Source organism: Ranitomeya imitator, chromosome 3 (genome assembly GCF_032444005.1).
Source record: "Ranitomeya imitator isolate aRanImi1 chromosome 3, aRanImi1.pri, whole genome shotgun sequence".
Lineage (NCBI taxonomy): Eukaryota > Metazoa > Chordata > Amphibia > Anura > Dendrobatidae > Ranitomeya > Ranitomeya imitator.
This window is the reverse complement of record NC_091284.1, coordinates 691470168-691494469: the sequence shown is the minus strand read 5'-3', so window position 1 is coordinate 691494469 and position 24302 is coordinate 691470168. Positions and strand designations below refer to the sequence as shown.

At 42.9% G+C, this 24302-nt stretch overlaps 1 protein-coding gene across 2 annotated transcripts in view; it reads right to left on the bottom strand.

Annotated features, from left to right (window-relative positions):
• Positions 1–24302, bottom strand: part of LRP1 (LDL receptor related protein 1) — a 439205-nt gene that overhangs the window by 211169 nt on the left and 203734 nt on the right. For both annotated transcript variants that reach the window (XM_069758543.1, XM_069758544.1), the window contains exons 8-11: positions 11347–11569; positions 10221–10410; positions 3640–3783; positions 1527–1763 (exon numbers count right to left, since the gene is read on the bottom strand). In XM_069758543.1, the coding sequence (XP_069614644.1) occupies positions 1527–1763; positions 3640–3783; positions 10221–10410; positions 11347–11569 (794 nt within the window). The remainder of the gene's footprint in view (positions 1–1526; positions 1764–3639; positions 3784–10220; positions 10411–11346; positions 11570–24302) is intronic.

Here is a 24302-nt window from a genome sequence, read left to right as displayed (position 1 = left end):
AATTAAATCTGTCAGAAGGATTTTACCCCCAAAATATGTAGCTATTTGAAAGACAAGCCCAGCAGTACCTTTACATGGCCAGTCCAATCCTCTGTTAGTGAGAAATTTAGTCTGTGCTATTTGTAGATCTGAAGCCTCTGTCACTCCAGCTCTATTCCCACGGCCTCTGCCTCCTGCTTGACCAACAGTGTTGGGTGACTTCAGGCAAATCAGCAGTCTGACAAGAAGGAGGCGGTGCTGGGCAGGGAATAGAGCTGGAGTGACAGAGGCTTCAGATCAATCATTTTTATATCAAGTGAAACACCGATTTCTCAGTAGTGGAGGAACAGACTAGCTATGTTAAGGTATTGCTGGACTTGTCTGTGAAAGTGCTGTAATATAAATAGTTTGGGGGTGAAATCCTGAAAACAGAGCTCCTTTAATTTGAGACTTTCATTTATCTTCTTCCTTTGCAATTTTCATCAGGACGATGGATGAAAAGTAACTTAGCAATTTTCTGCCATACTACCATAAAGTGGCATCTTATAGCACTAAGTCAGAGTAGAATTTCTCCAGCTTCGATGTGCAAAGGGCAACACAGCCCAGCAACAGCTCCGTGCAATAATAGGGATGACCCATAACAAATGAGCTGTCCCCTGGAGGAACCACGCATGCAACAATTATCTCCGGCCTCTAATCAAGAAAAATCAACACATGCCACAGGCAAATACTCAAACAATAGGCAAATACTCAAACGATGAACAAATTCATAGATGACTAAAGAAAGAAGCAAAACACATGATATAGCGCAATGTGTGAGTAAACCGTCCATCCCGCACAACACTGGGTAGGACAAACAATAGATTATAAATCCATGAACCCACAAAACACAACTCAATATATTGAAGACATGCTCTAGAAATATCTAGGATGGTAAATTTGACCTCTACATACAAAATCCATTTCACGGACTATGGGCCAACGCTGAAACAATTCCATTACCGCTCATGAATCAAGAAAATTACAACTCTGCTGACTAAAGATGGAGCAGTAATATCGGTTATTTTCCAGGCTCTTACAAAAAGAGGAGAAAGTGACAGCAGCAATGTCAGCGAGTCCATGGGCAATCACACCTAGTTAATTAGCTGGAGCCTACCAGGCCGGACAGCTCATGTCACAGGCAGAGAAGAATGCAGAGGCCTCCGGGAATTGGGCGGAGGGAGAGAAGCATTTGGCAATGAAAGTGGGACAGTTTTTAATTTCTTTGCAGGAATCGGACTTGAAATTCGACAATGCCTAATGAAGACTACTCATACGGAAAGCCCTAATCAAGCAAATTCAAGTGGAAAACTCAAAAAATAGACTTGGCCTCATTCATTGCATTGTAAGGGGGCAGAATGTTAATGCCTTGCGGCCGTTCTACCACTGACTCCATGTGGAGCACAATCAGTGCAATGCATAAAGTGAGACTGCGGGAAATTAAAAATGTTTTTGGTTATTTTCTTATTCTAGATATTTGGACTTTGCGTGGATACATCACACCTCACCTTCCTGCAGAATGTTTTCACGACCGGTTCCATCAATCTTCTGTCTTCCAATCAGAAAGCTTGTGGTGTCGGCAAAATACATGAACCCGTACTCGGCATGAAAGTCCAGGGCTCGAGGGTTCATCAAGTTCTCAATGGGTATCATGTGCTCATCCGGAATATTAGCTCCCATATCCATCCCTCTGATTATGCCGGGCCGTCCTCGGCCATAAACCAGAAAGAGTTCATGTTCTGGCTCTGAAACAAGAGAGAACGTCTTAACAGTGTTGATGTGTGTACAAAAGTGGTTTCCTCGCACAGGATTAAGTGTCTTTCTGAATAGTCTCCAAGAGCGCAATGCCAGCGTAGCGGCAGATATTCATTGATTAATACATTCTGCAAAGGATCTGTCAACAATGAAAATGTTCATTTACTCAAAAATGAAAGAAAGTATTCAACACATACTACATGAACAAATGAATATTTCACTATATTTTCTTAACCCTTTCCCCACATAGTATGTCCTGTGTTGGGTGCATGGAGCGAGTTTAAGAACTGAGCCCACACACGCATTCGCTTGCAACAGCAGCAATTGGAGCTAGCTCTGGTCACTGCTGTTTAACCATTTAAATGCCAGAATTTCATGCCATGGCTGACACTGTAGTCCTCCTGTGAAGCTTAGGCTGTAGCTGGGCTCCATAGACGAATGTCATGATCTCTATATACCGCAATAGCACAGCATGGCAATCTATACCATATGTGAACAAAAGATTGTAGGTTTAAGTCCCTAATCAGGAATACATTTCCAAAAAAAAAAGTTAAAAAAAAATGTGATCCAAATATATATTATATATATATATATATATATATATATATATATATATATATATATATATATATATATATATATATATATATATATATATATATATATTTTGTACATATATGTACACATTTATTTTATTATATACTATATTTTGTTTTATTTGGAACAAATCATGTATGCATACACACACATATATATATATATATATATATATATATATATATTTGTTTTATAGTTATTACCACAACTTCCAGTACATTGTATGGTAAAGTGAAGGGTGTCATGCAAATCTACAATTCATCCCACAAAAAAGATCAAGCCATGCCAATGTCAATAGAAAAATGATGATCGTCGGGTTTCTGTGCCCACTTGCAATGCTTCATTTTGTCAGAGGCGACAGAACGTCCTCTGCTTACACCAGTGGCACTGAAGACCAGATCAAATATATCTCCACGTAAGAGATGCAACCAGCCAGAAACAAGCACTTTCTCATTTGGCCTTGATTGCTGGGCAGGATCACAAATGGGAAATTATCAGGAACAAATGTTAGTTGGAACGATCATTACCACGTGTAAAAGGGTCTTAATAAACCAATCAATCATTGAAATGTAAGGAGCGAGGGTCCTTTGGCAAGAGCTGACAATCTATTAGGAAACCGGTATTTTGTACAATGAACAGCCATACAATGATAAGGTATGGTGTTGCCCACCTCTAGGGAAAATGGTTTTATTTATTTATTTATATTTTTCAATATATGAATTTCAGGTTAAAAAATATTTTTTGCAATTCGGTCAATTTAACGGTTGCACCGTTTTCCTTTTAAAGGCTCCTTGTTTCTTTGCATTTAACTTTGATGTGGTCTGTTAGAAACTCTCTCATTGGACTGTCAGAAACAGCTTACTGATGGATTCTCAGTTAACCCAGGTAAAAAAAACTGCAATAAACCGTGCAATAGCACAGGCCATAAACAGCAAAAGGAGTAAATATTTTGAATGAAACCCAGTTATAAAAACGATTTTAAGCCAAAAATACATGCATTTCAAAGAGAAAAGAAAACCGGTCCACAAAGATGGACAATCCCTCTAATGAGCAGCTCATCAGGCCAGTATATGTAACCATGAGACGCGCATTCGAGCAGCAGTCATTCCAACAATAAGAAAAGCAGAGATTAAGAGATTAAAAACAGGAAATGTTTGAATATCAGAACAGTCATGAACATGTTTCGGAAATGAAAAGTTACATATGCATGAAAACTAATGTCAATGTCACTGACAGACTAGCAGCCTAAATAGACTGCATCTGCCTTACTTTTGCAGGACTTGCCATCACTGCCAAGACTAAACCCGGATCGGCATCGACATGTTCTGGTTTTGTGATTGCTGCCAAGAAGACAAATATCTGAGCATCCTCCAGGCTTCTTGTACTGATCCAGTTCACAGGCGTGGCTCCGGACTGGGAGGAAAGGCAAGAGAAAGTAATCATTGCACCGAGGGATCTGATGATAACACGCACATTACAAGATCTGGTACACAGAACTGCCCTCGTGTAGGGACATCACATAATTGCAACAAAAGTCCGGATTACCACAATATGTATGAACATTTCAGGTCCAGACCGGTATTATCAAACTATTAAATTGCTTTAATTTGTTAGACAGCATACAAATAAGCAAGTTTGCAGTTAACTTACTTTTTATATTTGCTGTCATTCTCCTGCAATGAGAGCGTTTTTCTTTCATACTGTACAGCTGGTTTCCATGGAGCTCAGCAACATGTGCCTGCCCAAAACCAGGCTAGTGTGCACAGTAGTTAAATACTAGGAGGGGGGGTTAACTCCTTACCTCCCAGTTAGCTCTCACCAGCTCATTGATTTCTATATGAACACCTTACAAGTCCCTTTCACATCCTTTCTAACTGGCAGAGCTTGTGCTGAGCTTTATAGTTCTACTAACACCACAGCTCTGCTACTCACCAGAACTGTCACTCAAGGAGGAGAGCCTACCCTGCCAGAAACCAGGAAATAAGGAGACTGCCGAGTTGTGTGCTGCTCAAGAGACAACTTGAGACTAACAAATTAAAGGGAATCGGACACCATGAAAATCCAGTCTAATCTGGAGGCACAATGTAACGGAGAAGGTGGAGCTGAGTAAGTTGATATATAATTGTATGATAAAAACTTTTGTTCATTTAAAGCTCTGCTCTTTCTGGGCTTTTTCAGTGGCTCACAGCCATCTCTTGTATGCACTCTTATGCAAACAGTGCATACACGGACAGGACTGAAAATCCCAGAAAGAGCAGAGGTTTAAATGCTTAAAATTGAATCTTTTTCCAGAATAATACTGGGCTCCCCCTGATCTATAACACTTGCAGACTGTACTGTATTTTCTCAGTGACAAAAGTTCCCTTTCAAGTGTAACTGTCAAAAAGCATCTCTGTGTATACATGAGAAATAACAGGATTTCTTTCTATTATATGACTTGCATCCTGTATTACCGTATATAGCAATTTTTCCCCTCTGCAGGATTTAATTACTAAAAGTACTACTAGAACAATGTATAAGATGTAATTAGGCTTCTCAGTGAAGACAGAGATGAAGCTGTTAATAAAAAGAATGTGTTGTCAGAAAATTTACCTATTGGTTAAATCAGGTTTCTTTGTTACTTGAATTAAAAAAAATACTATTTTTTTTTCCTTTTCTTAAATTAATGACAATGATATGAAAACAATGCAATCTTGCATCTCTTTTCACACGGCCACTAGGGTTATTTTACACTCTGAACTTCCTGCTGCTTCAGGAAGAGTTTACAACGGTTTCCTTATCATCAGGGGCAGGCTTACAATGACCGGTAACGCCTCTATACACAGCTGATGACACAGGGTCCAACAGTCACAATAGGAGATCTGACAGCTGACCATGTTACCCTTTCCTTCACAATAACCTTTGCTAATCATTATCAGAGGCTTCAATAGAAATTGTAGGGTCAGAGTTTGCTCATTGTGGCTAATGTGCATGTGCAATTCCTGAAACAGCTGTCTTTTAAAACCCTAGAAACGCATACATAAGCACCCCATCTTTTTTAATGCATTCCGCATTTTTTGTGCACATGCTGCGTTTTTTTCCACGGCAGAATTGCATTCCGGAAAAAAACGCAGCATGTTCATTCTTTGAGCGGAATCGTGGCGATTCCGCACACATAAGAATGCATTGATCCACTTACTTTCCGCATGGGGCTATGCTCACAATGCGGGAAGTAAGCGGATCATGTGCGGTTGGTACCCAGGGTGGAGGAGAGGAGACTCTCCTCCAGGCCCTGGGAACCATATAATTGTTAAAAAAAAAAAAAGAATTAAAATAAAAAATCGTGATATTCTCACCTTCCGGCGTCCCCAGCAGTCTTCCCACTCCTGGCGATGCTTCCGTTCCCAGTAATGCCTTGCGACAATGACCTGTGATGACGTAGCGGTCTCGCTATTTTTAACATTATATCTTTTTACTATTGATGTTGCATAGGCAGCATCAATAGTAAAAAGTTGGTCGCACTTGTCAAACACTATGTTTTACAAGTGTGACCAACCTGTCAATCAGTTTTCCAAGCTATGCTACAGATCGCTTAGAAAACGCTAGCATTCTGCAAGCTAATTACGCTTGTAAAACGCTAGTGTTTAGCGGGAATACACATGCCAATTCTGCATTCGTATTTCTCGCGGCAGGGAGGCACATAGCCTTACAGTGTTAGTGTGCAACATTTTCTAGAGAATTTAAGCTGTTCTGCAGTATCCAGTGTGGTCACTAAAGATTTAGTGTCGCGGACCTGTGTGGGTGCCGTGTGCCAGGTCCCCTCCGATCTTATATAGAATCTTTTCTAAATTAATATGAAAGTAAGTATGTGAAAAGCTTTGATTGAGGAAATAAGAAATGTAAAAATATTTTATATTTTAATTTTGAAGGTGGTGTTGGCACATTGCTACTCACTCTACAGATCTTACAGAAGTGTTGGCTGTGATAATGTTAATCTATTGTCATAAGCCAATGTAATATGCCTAACCTGCACTTTAATGAGAAAGTGAGGGCGCAAGTAAGAACAATCAGGCAGAATTTAAATTCCTATATGCAAATTACGTGCATTCGAGACGCTCTGCTCCTCACTAGAGAGTGTCTAGGGTGTGACTTAAAAGGACCCCTAGAAAGTATTAGAAGCTGCTCTTATCAATCTCCTAATACCCTCTTTAATGGTGCCTTAAATGCTAAAGTTCTAAGTTTACTTGTCCCTGTCTCGTTCTTTCTGTAGTTCTCATTCCCCGAAATAGAGCAAAGCTGACAGTGCCATGAGATGAGAGCTGCAGATGCAGAGGGTTTTGTAATGACACAAAGCTCTGCTCTACTTCCTTCTCCAGTTTGCAACCACAAAAGATACCAGCAGTCAGATCAGTGAGGAGAACAGAGCTGTGTATCGTTACATGTCTCACACAGAGAAAGCCAGCTCCGATATTCTCTGGAGGGATTTTTCTTTTTTCTTTTCCCCGTGCATTATGCTGTCTGCTGCACATGATTGGTTAACGTCATGCAGGAGAAAAAGTCCAGGCCACTAGTGAGAATGTCTGGCAACATTGGTTGATCTAAGAGAAAATTAGAATCTAAACTTTAAAAGCCAATATCAGAGACGAGAAATTTAAGGAAAAAAAATATACGTTTTACTCAGTTCTTTGTCCACTATTCCATGATGTGGCCAGCTTACCGTGCTTAAAGAGAACCTGTCACCAGGTGTCTCCCATATAAAGTAGGGTCTTATGTGACAGCATACTCGAATGCTATCTATAATGTTCCCTCCATAAAACAAAAAAATAGCTTTTATTATACCCACCTATGGGGCCGTCCAGTCCGATGGGCGTCACTAGTCTTGATCTGGTGCCTCCTCTCTTTTTGCTTCGTGTGGATGACGTGTTCTATGAGAACACTGTATAGATGACGTCATACGAGTCATTCACACGGAAGAGATGAGGCGCCCGATCAAGACCAGTGACGCTCATCGGACTGGACCATAGGTGGGTATAATAAAAGGTATTCTTGGTTTTATGGAGAGCGTATTGGGGACATATATACAGCATTCTGGAATACTGTCACACAGGGCTTACAGGTACGGCCCTATTTTATATGGAAAAAACGTGTTGGTAGGTCCCTTTAAACTGGTGAAAGATCCTCTCTAAAACATGAGTAATAAATCTTCCCTACTTTATATACCCTAGGGAGTGAGCATGTCTGTCTACAATGAGAGGGCTACTAGATTATATATATATATATATATATATATATATAAATTACGTAAGCTCCTCGATAAAAACGGTGTGCTTACTCCTCAAATCGCACTCCTTTCCATCGGATTGGAGGATACAGACCGTCTATGAGACGTTTTCATACACACCTTATTGGTAGTTAAAAACTCTATAGCTTCCTGCTGGAAGAAACCAAATACTCCGAAACTCTCTGACATGATGGAAAAACTCTATGTACAGAATTCCTTAGATCTTAGGTTCGCCATTAACAACGATTGTCTAGGAAAATACAACCAAAAATGGAATCACTGGAATTCTTTTTTTCCTGATCCTTGATTTAACCGCTTCTTGCAGCTTTCCATTTATTGGAATTCCATAAAGGGTATGACCAGACCATGACATCTGTCTAAATACTTTGTATTGTTGCTGAAACAGGTTACTTGTTTAGGCATTATTATTGCTTTGGTTATGCACAATACTAGTCAGAATTCTCTACCTTGGTACCACTTTTCCTTATATTCCTCAACCACGTTATATACCCCTCCCACACCTCCTATCTCTTTCCCCTTTTTTATATTTCCTCACTTCCCCCGTTATATTAAAATTTAATAAATATGTTTGAAAAACAAGATGAACTTGCATTCCCTGGGAAAGTACTTAGCATCATACAACAGGATAAGGAATATAAATATGTAAAAGCCAGAATAATATCTGAACAACCACGGTAATCTGTTTACTGGATACAATTACCGCCTGAAAACCGCTCAACAACATTTGCCAGCATCCAAATTCTGGAAAACTGTCAACTTCATAAATAATGTACTTGAAAGCAAAAGAAAGGTATTTCTTAGCAAACAGCACATTAACTACAGAACTGCAGCCTTGTGTCATCATTTGTGGGGTTTTTAAAGTCACGTTCCTATTTTGTCTCTTTTGGTATCAAAATAGCTCAAATTCATGAATTTTGCGCCAAAGTCAAAACTGGGCTTTCTTCCAGTCTTGAACTCTTTTTTGTGACTTTTGGCAACAATTGTCGCCAAAATACTGATGTTATGAAATACATACAGAGGTTGGGGATTGGAGTGAAGATGCAACAAAATTTTAAACTTAAAAAAAAGGCGATGATGAAAGTGCAAGACACACAAAACTAGACAAAAAACAGGCACAAAGGCCCTGATGAATCGGGGCCTACAACCAGTAAAAGACACTAATAGGTAAGGCCTTATTCTGCTCCCTTCAGTTTTATCACGGGGCAGGTCATATTGTCGGTCACACAATACAATCACATGTCACAGCCTGATGCTACGCAAAGGTCAGGGAGTAAAAGTAAACCACTATCGAGATAAACCACTTGTATTCACACTACAGACTTTTGACATAAGAGAGTTACTAACACAATAAATCCCTGCATTACACGGATTCAGAATTATTACAAAGGTAACATAAAAGTGTCACCATGGTGGTTGTTACTCTGCATGTATTCGATAGAAGGAAAAGTCACAGTGATGCCATTGCTATATATCTAGGCTAATGGAATGAAACGATGCTGTTCACACCTGGATATTCATAGTTACAAGAATGTGGGGCTGATTTATTATACATTACCTTTCGCTGCTGTGTGCTACACTGGCTACCTTCACAATTACAGCTTATTCTCCATTTCTTAAAGGGACTGATTGCTATGCAATCTGAGAGCAGCATGACATAGTGGCAGAGACAACGATTCCTGTGATGTGTCACTTATTGGGCTGTGTGCTGCTGTTTCAATAAAATCAGTGTTTTATCAGCAGGAGATTCTCACTACAGGACTAGGTGTATCCTGGCTCCTAGTCAACTGCTCTGTGTTACACCACCACTGTCAATGTACACAGGAAGCTGCCAATCAATGGTGTGGGCGCCGCGGTTATACAGAGCTCCGCATTCTGAACACTGCTACGTTTGAGGCAGAGGAATCTGTGATTGTATCAAAAAGAAACCATGCAGGCCAACAAGTGACATATCACTGGAATTAGGATCTCTGCCTCTACAGCATGCTGTTTTCAGATTGCATAGCAAAAACATGGTGACAGTTTCCCTTTAGAAGTGTGCTTACATCGTAAATACAATGTTCAAGGCTCCATATACTCTGCAGTCTTCATGAGCTCACGCCACATTGTAAGTGCGATAAAAGTGAAGCTCGTGTAGCGTTAGAAGAGCAGAAATCCGAAGCAGCAATGCAAATCTCATCCACAGGCTTTCACCGCTGATCAAATCTATGATAAATACACAGCATTTCAACAAATATATCAGCAGCAGACTATTGGCTTATCAATGCCATGCAGAATTGCCTAAAGTGCATACATAAGGCAACGATAAAGATGATTCATTTCCACTTCGCACCAAATATAAAGTAGTATTCCCTTTTTCTTTGGCATTTTCTCAATGCAGAGCTCTAGCTTGGCTTTTCTTCACCCGGGCAAAAGGTTTAGTATATTGCCCTCACCAAGCAAAGTGGCTTGTTGGAGCCCCAGACGTCACACAAGTGCCCCAGAGGTCAAGGTTTCCCATCGGAATGAAGTTATACGAGGCATGAGCAGCAGAATGTAAAGACGACCATCCACACCGCCATCCACATCTTACCGGTTGGCTGTCTGCGTTGGTGATAAATGTGCAGCGCTCCTCCTTTGTCCACCCTGGTCACTACCTGGTGCTCGGAGCTGTTGAATCGGTTCACTCGGATTACGCTGGTTTTTTGCTGAGCATTGGCATGGTCTGTATTTGTAGCATATAAATAGTTCTCAAAGACGGTGAGGCCATATAAATGTTCAATCTGGGGGAAGAAACAAAAGGAAAAGTCTAGAATAAAGAATAAAAGATAAGAACAGGGATCTTACCAATTACAGAAGAACACATTGAATCACCCACATCAAATCTGCTCCGACATATCTGATACAGGAAGACAACAATAAAAACCAGCACAATAAATGCAAGATGAAGACCGTGAAATCAGGACAATCGTGCGCTCATGTTTACACATCTATTACTAGAGACTATGACTCCTGGTTTATTCTGTGCTCCAGATTCATATCGTAGGATGTGATTTATTGGCCCTGTGTGAATGACTAGCTGTTAGGCGCCCTCATACGTCCATTTTGTTATGTCCATACACGGTCCGTTTTTTTTAAGGACCTTAAATACAGACACACACACAGCTACTGCATTCTGTGAGGTAAAATATGTTTAAAAACAAGACGCAAATGTTTTACCTCACAGAAAGAATCAGCTGTGATCCCATGCTGTCCTGTTCGGTATACTCTTTTGCTTCCTCACCTGTCCAGGGCATGGGCAGACATCCTTTTAATATTTCCTCTATTGCCATATATATATATGGATCCACCATACACGCAGAGATGCTGAGCGAGTCACTAACAGCCCCAACAATATGACAGCACCTTGTCATGTAGGCACCTTAGAAACCCTATCAGTGATTATTTCATTAGGTGTTCATCCAATAAAAAGAAGAACAAGACACATAAGACAGTGTGACATAAATGGAACTGTTCAGAAAAAGCCTAAAACACACCCGTCACACGATGGAGCCAACTATACAGCAATACCACAGCTAACATTAAACTTCTGAAAAGCTTATTAAGTGAGACCTGTATGTTTTGTAAGGTAATGTGTTATCTGAAGGGGGAAAAAAATCCATACTTTCTAGTAAAAGAGCTTGTGACCGAGTGTATAAAACAATCCAACGCTCACTTACCAGCAGCCCCTGAATGATTGTGTGCCTGTTCTTGCCTTCATAATCCACCACTTCGATATAGTCCAGGTAAGCGTCTGCCCAGTACACCAGCCGATTCACCAGATCTAAGGTGATGCCATGAGGGAAGACAATCTTGCTGTCTACCAGCTTTGTTCTGTTGTGGCCATCCATATCACACCTCTCCACTTTTGGGATCTGTCCATAATCGGTGAAAAATACCTTCCTGTAAAAGGCAAGTCCTTATAAATATACTTTACATACATTATACTCGTAAATATAAGGCACATCATTCCTACATTACTGGAGAACAGATACAGCTGTGTACAATAAAGCTATAGGCTGCATAGGGTCAAGTCACAACATTGCTGCCTCTACCATGCATACGACATAAATACCTGATACATGGCAGTAAATATATAGGATTATTTGCGGTGGAATCAGGACGCCTCTTTATCAAGTGAAGGACTGGGCGCCAGTGTTCTCTGCTGGTGTTAATTACATGCGTATTAACCTAATTGCAATTAATCAGAGTCAGTAATATACAGTGCTAATGAAAGGGAAAATAAGTCACGCTCTGGTGGAGATGAAAAAGAGTCAAACAGTATGTCACAAACTGGGGTACGTTTCCATTATCTGCACATTATTGCCATCCCTAAACGAATGGGCACTTTCATCTGTGTTAGAATGTATCAGACGATCCTTTTTTCATTATATGGAATCACTGCCATCCGTAAACATTAGGGTGCCTCAAAAGTACAATTTTTAAGGACAGCATCAGGCAGACCGTCATGAGGCAGCTTATTACTCCACTGATTATGTTATTGGGGGGAACCACTCACTGATGGCCTCGGATCACCCCCATGTGGCATGGTGTAAAGAGTTTCAATGTTGCTCCGGTGACTATGTGACCGATTCTCCGGTATTGCCAATGAAATATGCGATTTCCATACTTCAGGCCACATAACGACTAGAAGTGCTCGCTCTTACTTAACCCCTTAATGACCGCCAATACGCCTTTTAACTGACCTTACATATAAGAGAATAGCCTCCCCATACAGGTAACAATCCAGCATCTGTCGGTTGTGCACTATAGCTGACAACTTTCTGCATCAGCCATGATCAGTGTTTGCACTGTCCAAATCTGTTTAACCCCTTAGATGCTGCTGTAAATAGTGACTACATCATTATATATGGTTAACAGAGTGTGGGGGCTTCCTCTTTATCCCAATTGGCGCCCTCAGATCTTGATTTTGTGGTCCTGATGTTTGCGGTGGCAATTCATGACCAAATAGCGGCCTTAGAGTCTGTCGGCTGTTGTAACCTGTTCAGAAGTTACCGACATTTAGGTGGTAAAAATGCACATTTTCATTTCTGTCATACCACTTTGCATTAATTCCTGTAAAGCACCTGAAGGGTTAATAAACTACCTGACTGCAGTTTTCAATATGTCAGGGGGTGCTGTTTTTAAAATGGTATCATGTTTGGGGATTTCTCAATATATGAGACCCCTAAAGTCACTTCAAACATGGAGAGTTCCCTAAAAAAATAAATTTAGTAAATTTCCTTGAAAAAATGAAAAATTGCAGCTACAATTTTAAACCTCCTAAAATGATAAAAAAATAAAATAACATTTTACAAATGGTGCTGATGTAAAGCAGACATGTGGGAAATGTTATTTATTAATGCTTTGCTGTGGTATGACCATCTGGATTAAAGGGATAATCATTCAAATTTTGAAAATTGCTAATTTTTTAACATTTTTCTCAAATTTTTGATATTTTTTATAAATAAACACAAAACATATTGACCTAACTTTACCATTATCATAAAGTATAATATGTCACGAAAAAACAGTCTCAAAATCACTGGGATTTGTTGAAGCTTTGCAGAGTTATTACCACATAAAGTGACACTGGTCAGATTTCAAAAATTTGGCTCCGTCACTAAGGGGTTAATTTACTTGTATTCAGCATGTCAAGTTGGAATGTGGCCAGAAGTATGCAAATCATATATCTGCGTCACATGAATGCCCACTTTCGTCGGCAATACCAGAGAATCCTGACAGCATGTGGTGAGCCAGCGGTAAGGTATCAGAAATCTGCATTCACAAAACTTTAAGCGGTTACCTCTTCTGATAAGAGTCTGCAGTCACTATGTCCCTTACAAGATGCCATTATTGGTTTGAGCAGTCTTTTCGTGCTGACAGAGGCCCTCTAGAACAGACCTGGGCATAGTTCGGCCCACGGGCCACATACGGCCTAGGACTGTCTCAGTCTCAGACAGGGGCTGGAAAACTGATGCCCACACGCCGCACCAGGCCCGCCCACTCACTGTCTCCATCTGTGCTAACTTCATTGGTGGAAAAGGGGCCTCCAGCCATTTCCTCCACCAATCAGCATGTGAAATAGCTGACGTGATTACGTCATTTCATCACATCCGCTGTGTACTGCGGAGAATCAGCGCACCGGAGACAGGAACAGAAGCAGAGCACCGCGAGAAGGGAACCGAGGTGCGTTTGGGATGTTTGGGTGGACATGGGGAGGCTATGGGGGCTTCATCCTGGACATCGGGAGGCTATGGGGGCCTCATACAGGACATGAGGAGGCTATGTGGGGCTCATGCTGCATATGGGGGAGGCTGTGTGGGGCACATGTTGCGTATGGGGGAGGCTGTGTGGGGCACATGCGGCGTATGGGGGAGGCTGTGTGGGGCCCATGCGGTGTATGGGGGAGGCTGTGTGGGGCACATGCGGCGTATGGGGGAGGCTGTGTGGGGCCCATGGGGTGTATGGGGGAGGCTGTGTGGGGCACATGCGGCGTATGGGGGAGGCTGTGTGGGGCCCATGCGGTGTATGGGGGAGGCTGTGTGGGGCACATGCGGCGTATGGGGGAGGCTGTGTGGGGCCCATACTGTGTATGGGGGAGGCTGTGTGGGGCACATGCGGCGTATGGGGGAGGCTGTGTGGGGCACATGCTGCGCATGAGGGAGGCTGTGTGGGGCTCATGCCGTATACAGGGGAGGCTGTGTAGGGCTCATACTGTATATTGGGAGGCTGTGTGCGGCTCATGCTGTATATTGGGAAGCTGTGTGGGGCTCATGCTATATATGGGGAGATTGTGTGGGGTTCATGCTGTATATGGAGAGGCTGTGTGGGCTCATGCTGTATATGGGGAGGCTGTGTGGGGCTCTTGCTGTACATAGGAGGCTGTATGGGGGCTCATGCAGTATATAGGGAGGCCGTGTGGGGCTTATGCTGTATAAAAGGAGGTCGTGTGGGGCTCAGGCTGTATATAGGGAGGCTATGTGGGGCACATGTCGCGTATGGGGGAGGCTGTGTGGGGCACATGCTGCGTATGGGGGAGGCTGTGTGGGGCACATGCCGCGTATGGGGGGGCTGTGTGGGGCTCATGCCACATATGAGGGAGGCTGTGTGGTGCTCATGCCGTATACAGTGGAGGCTGTGTGGGGCTCATACTGTATATTGGGAGGCTGTGTGCGGCTCATGCTGTATATTGGGAAGCTGTGTGGGGCTCATGCTGTATATGGGGAGGCTGTGTAGGGCTCATGCTGTATATAGAGAGGCTGTGTGGGGTTCATGCTGTATATGGGGAGGCTGTGTGGGCTCATGCTCAATATGGGGAGGCTGTGTGGGGCTCTTGCTGTACATAGGAGGCTGTATGGGGGCTCATGCAGTATATAGGGAGGCCGTATGGGGCTTATGCTGTATAAAAGGAGGCTGTGTGGGGCTCAGGCTGTAAATAGGGAGGCTGTGTGGGGCTCAGGCTGTATATAGGGAGGCTGTGTGGGGCTCAAGCAGTGTATAGGGAGGCTGTGTGGGGCTCATGCTGTACATAGAGAGGCTGTGTGGGGCTCATGCTGTATATAGGGAGGCTGTGTTGGGGCTCTTCCAGTATTTAAGGGGCTGTGTAGAGCTCATACGATATAAAGAAAGGGCGGAACTCAGGTTCAAACAATATATAAGGGGGTTCCTCCTGACGAAGCCAAGGCAGTGAAACGCGCGTCGAGGCCCTTCCTGTACTGCCTGCATCTCATAGTCATCATGTCCCAAGGTAGTAGCAGATGGCCATTTTGGCTTATAACTTGTCATTGTCCACCCTGAGCATTATTTATGCTTATGGATTTTATGATTACAGATGTATAGAGCATTTTTAACATAGTAGCAGGCCACTGTGCCTGTCCTGCTTTCCCTTCTATCAGGCATCAGCATTTAATATTGTGACCATTGCTCGCATCTAGTGATGAGCGAGTATACTCATTGCTCGGGTTTTCCCGAGCATGCTCGGGTGGTCTCCAAGTATTTGTTAGTGCTCGGAGATTTAGTTTTCGTTTCCTCAGCTGCATGATTTACAGCTGATAGACAGGCTGGATACATGTGGGGATTCTCTAGCAACCAGGCAACCCCCACATGTACTCAGGCTGGCTAGCAGCCATAAATCATGCAGCTGTGTCAACAAAAACTAAATCTCTGAGCCCTAACAAATACTCGGAGACCACCTGAGCATGCTCGGGAAAACCCGAGCAACGAGTACACTCGCTCATCACTACTTGTATCATCTATCTAGCATTGTTTTTTACAGGCGTTGCTTTTTGGACTTGTGTTTTCCCTTCACAGTGCAATTTCACCATCTTTTTGCACTGATTTTTTTTAAAAGTTATCACCTGCTCACTTTATACCTTGTTGTTGTTTATAATTTTCTAATAAAATTTTGTATTGATTATCGTAAACCCCTATCTGGTATGGATTTTGTACACAGCTACGCTGTGTACGCTCTAATTCTTTAATATTATTAATTTACCCATCCCATTTGTTTGTTGGCTTTCATGTCTTTGGCTTAGGGGTATGTCCTCTTTTTGGCCTTGAGGACAACTTTGTAGGGTTTTCTAATATATAAGGGGATGTCAGCATACTTGATTCTGCTCAATATTAAGTGATATAATTAAAATGAATATAATTAGCAATAATATAATAATTATAATATATTGATATTAATATTGAGCAGAATTAATTTCAGCCTATTAGTTTGGCCCTTCACAACAGTCACGGTCTCATGTGTGGCCCCTCAGGAAAATGAATTGCCCACTCTTGCTTTTGAACAAACAAAGCCAAAGAAGACTACCTGCAATTACATAATGAATATAAAACTACGGTATGTCCCCAGCATTAATGGCATTTCAAAAGCAGCTTAGAACAACTTAACCCGCACAAAAATAAATATGAGGGTACACAAAGAGATCCAACAATTGTAATAATGTATTTGATCCATATAAAAGCCACAATAATCAAATAAAAATAGAAAACAGAAATGCCGTAGGGTTTTTTTCTTTGTATTTCTACTGGATATTACTGAATGGAGGATCGGAGGATTTCTCAAAGGTTTAGACACAGGAACGTTTTCTGTTTAAACTCCGGCTGGCTTATTGCAGTCCTCATAAGCCACATCACCAGAAAACTTAAACGCAGCCTTGGTCTGGCACAAAGTAAAACAAAGTAACAAGTCTGTACAATAGTGCTGGTTAGCCCTCCTCGCTTAGGCTGGGTTCACATTGCGTTATGGGCGTCCATTAGGCGGACTACGTTACACCGCGGCATAACGCGGTTGTAACGTAGTCCGTTAAGGCTGCCATTAATTCCTATGTCGGACGCATCGCTAGTGCACGCCCACAATGGGCGTGCGCTAGCGATGTGCCGTCATTGAGTGATGGACCCAGACATGCGGGCTGCAGCGTTTCCGGGTCCGTCACTGCTAGCGCAGAGAGAGCTAGCAGATGCTCTATCTGTGCTAGCGTGCTGCCATACCGGCACTTACGTTTACAGCAGCCTGTTACCGTATGTGTTGAACGGGCTGCTGTAAACGCAATGTGAACCCGGCCTTAGAGTCCATCTTCTTGGTCCTTTTAGCAAAGGTATTCAGTCCAGGAGATCTGCACACCACCATACACACAGGCATGTATGAGACATACAGCTCTCAATTTACTAGGTGAACCACACCCAGGGGTGGAGATATGGTGATCAGGGTAACTCCCAACTCATCAGCTGCTCACAATCAATCTATCATGGGCGATTAACCTCTCTCAGTACTTGTGCTGAAGCATTTTCCTATATGTACTAAAGCGTTACTTCAAGTTTATCTCCCAACCACAAGATGTCAGACAGAAACCTAACAGTGTGAACATGACCATAGGCTGAGTTCACGTCGCATTAGGGATGTATGGTTAACATGCATAATGTGAAATACTAAGCATGATACGTTGGCCAAACCGAAGCCAAAAAAGTATCCAACTTGTGCTTCTTTTTTCAGAAAGCGACATATCATTCAGAACTTTTTTTTTTAACATATTCCTTCAATTTAGGATATTATTTTCCATTACAAAAAGAATTACATGGGAGAAGAGTCACATTTTGTGATTTGACAGATCCTTTGTGCAAATGACCCAAAGCAAAACTAAGATATAACTATGGCCAAAATTAGCTCAATAAGTAGTAACATGTCTAAATTCCTCGCATATTTAACAGCCCCTTTAGCCCCTTAATACTGTCAAGTTATGAAGCAAAGGCACAAAAGTCCTTTACAGCCAGTATAAAAAGTGTAAGCTTTTAGGCTATGTTCACACGTTCAGGTTTTTTCGCTTTTTTTTTCGCGATAAAAACGCTATAAAAACTCATTAAAAATGCATACATTATGCATCCTATCATTTAGAATGCATTCTGCATGTTTTGTGCTAATGATGCGTTTTTTTTCCGCGAAAAAAATGCATCGCGGTAAAAAAAAGCAGCATGTTCATTAATTTTGCAGATTTTCGGCTTTTTCCCGCTATTCTATGCATTTGGGAAAAAAATGCACAAAAAACGCACCAAAAACGTGTCAAAAACGCATGAAAAAAACCGCGAAAAAAAGCATGCGGATTTCTGGCAGAAATGTCCGGTTTTTGTCAGGAAAATTTCTGCAAGATATCCTGACATGTGCACATATCCTAAGGGTTAATGCAAACAATAAGCTGAGCCATCTCATTACATTACTGCATGCGTAGCATCCTCCATCTGCGACTAAAGTGTCAATGAATAGTAAATAGCCTGTAATAATTGGGAAGAAGCTGGAAAGTAAGGTCACAACCCATGCTCAGCCAAGTGTAAAACACATCAGAGTGACACGAGGCACTGACCTAGTCCACGGCATGGTATGGAAACCTTCTTCACGGAAATTACGGTAATCAGAATTTTCGTTAGCGATGAAAACAACAAAGATTTCCAAGACTGAGAACCAAACAACCAGGCTTTATCATCCTATTTACCAGGAATGTGAAGCCTTTTAGGGTATGTTTCCACGTTCAGGAAACGCTGCGTGTTTGACGCTGCATTGAGACCCAGCGTCAAACACGCAGCGTCCAGATGTTACAGCATAGTGGAGGGGATTTCATGAAATCCCGTCTCCACTATGCGTGGTAACACTATGCGATTCCGGACATGCGGCGCGTCTTTTTAGATCGCAGCATGTCCGTTTACCTTGCGGCGATGCTGCACCGCCGCAAGGTATAACACAGGGCCCTATGTGTGGGGTGCGATGATACCGGATGTGTGCAATGAACACATCCGGCATCATCGCGTCCCCAGAAGGGGGCGGAGCTTTGGGCAGAGCGATTTTGCCGCTCCGTCCAAACCGCCGGCCATCCTGAACGTGGACACATACCCTAAAAGGTCATGTATAATCAGAATGATGTTTGGCAATTTTTTTTTTCATATCAAATCTGCATAAAAAAAAATACTTGTAATTTTCATACTGACCATTGGGAATATTATTGACCTACTTCCTGAAGACTTCTCAGAAGGCTCATTATCATCAGAAGCAGGGGGACAGACACCTCTATACACATCTGATCACACTGTGTGCACTAATTACGATAGCTGATATCACAGCTCACCTTTTCACCAAAATCACCTTTGCACATGATCATTAAATGCCTAAAAAGATAGGATCTAAGTCAGTCTACTGCTACTAATGTACATGTGAATTTCCTGAAAGAACAGGAAGTAAAAGTCTATAAATGTCCCAGAGGCCAGTGTGAAAATTTCAAGATTTCTAGTTTGTTTTTTTTTGGGGTAGGGGTTAATATAGATTGTGATGTGAATGAAATAATACATGTAACATAAAATCTAACTGAAACAATAGGTCATTCTCCAATGAGTGGATCCATGACAAGGTCCAGGACTCGTCTTCTAGGTCAAAAAAACTTTGATTTTATTACATCATGTTAAAGTTTAGTGTAGTATAAAAATGTAAACCTTCCGAGATCAAGAAAATATAGCGACAGAATCCTACGCGTTTCAAGCCCACGATGTTAAATGATTCTTATGCCATGTCTAAGAGCCCTCCAATATCACGGGTTCAAAACCATTAACATGATGTAATAAAGAATCAAAGCTTATTTTTGTCTAGGAGACGAGTGCTGGAAATTTACGGTAGTTTAGATTTTGGCTCAAGTATGCAGCACCCATCAGCCGGCTGGGATCTGTTCCTCTGCGCCGTTGATGAATTACAAGCCGTCTTCTTACTTTACACAGGTGAGCAGAGGAAAAAAAAACTTTTTGTTTCACTTAGATTTTCTGATGACAAATTCCCTTTAATATAGCAATTTGCAGTTACATATTTTAATGTAATCTTATTTTAATTTACATGGTCAAAATTTCACTACAAAACTTTGCTAGCTATGAAGAAGAGAAATCACAGCAAAATAAAATACCAGGCACATTACGGTGAAGTTAATCAAGAAGAAAATAGCGCTGAGCCCATAGATATAATGTGCGGTGCCCCCATCGGGTACCCCCTATAGATATAACGTGCGGTGCCCCCATCGTGCACCCCCTATAGATATAATGTGTGGTGCCTCCATCGGGTACCCCCTATAGACATAATGTGCGGTGCCCACATCCGGTACCCCCTATAGACATAATGTGTGGTGCCCCCATCCGGTACCCCCTATAGATATAATGTGCGGTGCCCGCATCGGGTACCCCTTATAGATATAATGTGCAGGGCCCCCATCGGGTACCCCCTATAGATATAATGTGCGGTGCCCTCATCGGGTACCCCCTATAGATATAATGTGTGGGGTAACCCCTATAGATATAATGTGCGGTGCCCCCATCTGGTAGCCCCTATAGATATAATGCATGGAGCCCCCATCGGGTACCACCTATAGATATATTGTGCGGTGCCCCCATCGGGTACCCCCTATAGATATAATGTGCAGTGCCCCCATCGGGTACCCCCTATAGATATAATGTCTGGGGTACCCCCTATAGACATAATGTGATGTGCCCCCATCCGGTACCCCCTATAGATATAATGTGCAGGGCCCCCATCGGGTACCCCCTATAGATATAATGTGTGGTGCCCCCATCGGGTACCCCTTATAGATATAATGTGCAGGGTACCCCCTATAGACATAATGTGCTGTGCCCCCATCCGATACCCCCTATGGATATGTGCGATGCCCCCATCGGGTACCCCCTATAGACATAATGTGCAGTGTCCCCATCGGGTACTCCCTATAAATAGAATGCACGGTGCTCCCATTGGGTACCCCCTATAGCCATAATATACGGTGCTCCCATTGGGTAGCCCCTATAGACATAATGTGCGGTGCCTCCATCGGGTACCCCCTATAGATATAATGTGTGGTGCCCCCATCGGGTAGCCCCTATAGACATAATGTGCGGTGCCCCCATCGGGTAGCCCTATAGACATAATGTGCGGTGCCTCCATCGGGTACCCCCTATAGATATAATATGCGGTGCCCCCATTGGGTACCCCCTATAGACATAATGTGCGGTGCCCCCATCGGATACCCCCTATAGATATAATGTGCGGTGCCCCCATTGGGTACCCCCTATAGACATAATGTGCGGTGCCTCCATCGGGTACCCCCTATAGATATAATGTGTGGTGCCCCCATCGGGTACCCCCTATAGACATAATGTGCGGTGCCTCCATCGGGTACCCCCTATAGATATCTATAGATATAATGTGCGGTGCCCCCATCGGGTACTCCCTATAAATATAATGTACGGTGCCCCTATCGGGTACCCCCTCTAGATATAATGTGCAGTGCCCCCATCGGGTACCCCCTATAGATATAATGTCTGTGGTACCCCCTATAGACATAATGTGATGTGCCCCCATCCGGTACCCCCTATAGATATAATGTGCAGGGCCCCCATCGGGTACCCCCTATAGATATAATGTGTGGTGCCCCCATCGGGTACCCCCTATAGATATAATGTGCAGGGTACCCCCTATAGACATAATGTGCTGTGCCCCCATCCGATACCCCCTATGGATATGTGCGGGGCTCCCATCGGGTACCCCCTATAGATATAATGTGCGGTGCCCCCATTGGGTACCCCCTATAGACATAATGTGCCGTGTCCCCATCGGGTACTCCCTATAAATAGAATGTACGGTGCTCCCATTGGGTACCCCCTATAGACATAATATACGGTGCTCCTATTGGTTAGCCCCTATAGACATAATGTGCGGTGCCTCCATCGGGTACCCCCTATAGATATAATGTGTGGTGCCCCCATCGGGTAGCCCCTATAGACATAATGTGCGGTGCCCCCATCGGGTACCCCCTATAGATATAATGTGCGGTGCCCCCATCGGGTACCCCCTATAGATATAATGTGCGGTGCCCCCATCGGGTACCCCCTATAGACATAATGTGCGGTGCCCCCATCAGGTACCCCCTATAGATATAATGTGCGGTGCCCCCATCGGGTACCCCCTATAGATATAATGTGCGGTGCCCCCATCGGGTACCCCCTATAGATATAATGTGCGGTGCCCCCATCGGGTACCCCCTATAGATATAATGTGCGGTGCCCCTATCGGGTACCCCCTATAGATATAATGTGCGGTGCCCCCATCGGGTACCCTCTCCTAATCAATTGTTCAGGACTGCTGAACTGTGAAGGGAGACTGAAGCAGGAAGGCCATTTCTTCTGCGTCACATAGTTGGACTCTATTAGTAGGCGATGTTCAGAGGCAAATTAATAAATGAGAATGCAGCATCGTTGGCAATTTTCTGCTTCTAAGGATATTATTACACTTATGTAGTTTAACAAATATTCTGTGCCAAAATCTGTGTGGTGTTCAGCAGTATGGAATATGAAAAATATGCAACATTCATAGGTCACATATGTTTTATGTATTTTTTTTAAATCAAGCACTAGAAACCCGAAACATAGAAAAATTTTCATTTTTGTCACTTATTGATTCACTTTTCACAAAGGTGCTCCGTTGGGTAGCCACGCACATTAGCCCCATGAAAAGGGCTAACCTGAGCTCAGATTCATAATATATCACACTGTAAATACAAGCCAGATATCCAAGGGTCAGTCTTGGATTCCTGCCATTGATTCTCCAGCTAATCCCCTGTGGATTTTTCAGAGCAACAAATCTATGACCTGAGCATACCCTTACCATAACTAATCCCTTCACAAGTACAAGCATTTTGGGCAGCACCACTTGTTCTTTAGGTGCAAAAGAATTTCTATATTCTATTTATTCCAATACCCTCTCCATGTGTATAGCACTTTGCTGTAGGTTTTCAGTATGGTTAAAGGCACCACATCTGCCCATGACCATATAATCTTATGAGTACACCAACGGTCTTGTGGTATAAACAGACAAACGGAGCTCAAAAAGCAATGGTGCACAAGAGTAGAGAGGGTTTCTTCTGTTTCTCAGTATGGCACAATATCTATTTATATAATTGCCTTGTTATGTTTTCATTTCCTGTTCTGTGCAGATGTCACCGTATCCCAGAATGCCAAGCAGAGGAAGTTCACCGACCGCCATATTGGGACACCCAAGTGATGGGTGTCTCAATATGGAAACTGCTGCTGGTACCAAGCTATTGCGCGGTACCACCACTGGAACGCCGTCGCACCACACACACACACTCTATACGCCGCACGCGCCACACACACACACTCTCTTGCGCGGTACCACCAGCGGAACACAGTCATGAACACGCTACCGCAGGGATCAGCTGAATGATTCACTGACTGCCGCCATCTTTGTACAGGAGGAGCGCATGCGCAGTTTTATTGTGACCGCCGCTATCTGTCTGCACAAAGATGGCGGAGTCTGATTTACTGCGCCTGCACAAATTAAACGCAGGTGCAGTGAATGATTCGGCTGATCCCGGTGGCAGATGCGCAACGTGACTACAGGCAGAGGAAGCTGGTCACATTAAAGGGGATTTCCCACAAACGAAAGTTCATTTTAAAAATTGACTGTGTCTGACCGTGTACAGAGCATACCACATCTCCTGGGCAGATAATACTGACATTACAGCAGGGGATTCATTTTGTGAGGTAAAATATTTCACTGACTGTTTCTAAAAAATATTTTACCTCACAAAATGCATCCTCTGTGATCTCCTGCATCCTCTGTGATGCATCCTCTGTGATCTCCTCGTGTGAAAACCCCTTTTAAAATCAACGCCAAGATGGCTCCTCCTAAAAAGTATGCCAATGACAACGAAAGGAAAGCAGCAAAGGCACAACGTCGAAGACAACAAAGGGCAAATGAGACTCTTGAATTCAAGAGCAACAGCATCGCTGGGATAAAAACAATGCATATAAGCGTAGGCGTCAAGCACATGAGTCCCCTGATGCAAAAGTCATTAGATTATCACAGGATGCCATTAGGCAACAACAGCACCGCATGCCTGCCTCCATCGCGAAATTACCGCCCTCCTGATGTGATAGCATCGGGCCTCCATCTAGTTATTTTATAATGTACATATTCCAATACCCTCTCCATGGGTATAGCACTGTACTGTAGGTTTTCAGTATGGTTTAAGTCACCACATCTGCCCATGGCCATATAATCTTATGAGTACACCAACGGTCTTGTATTATAAACACA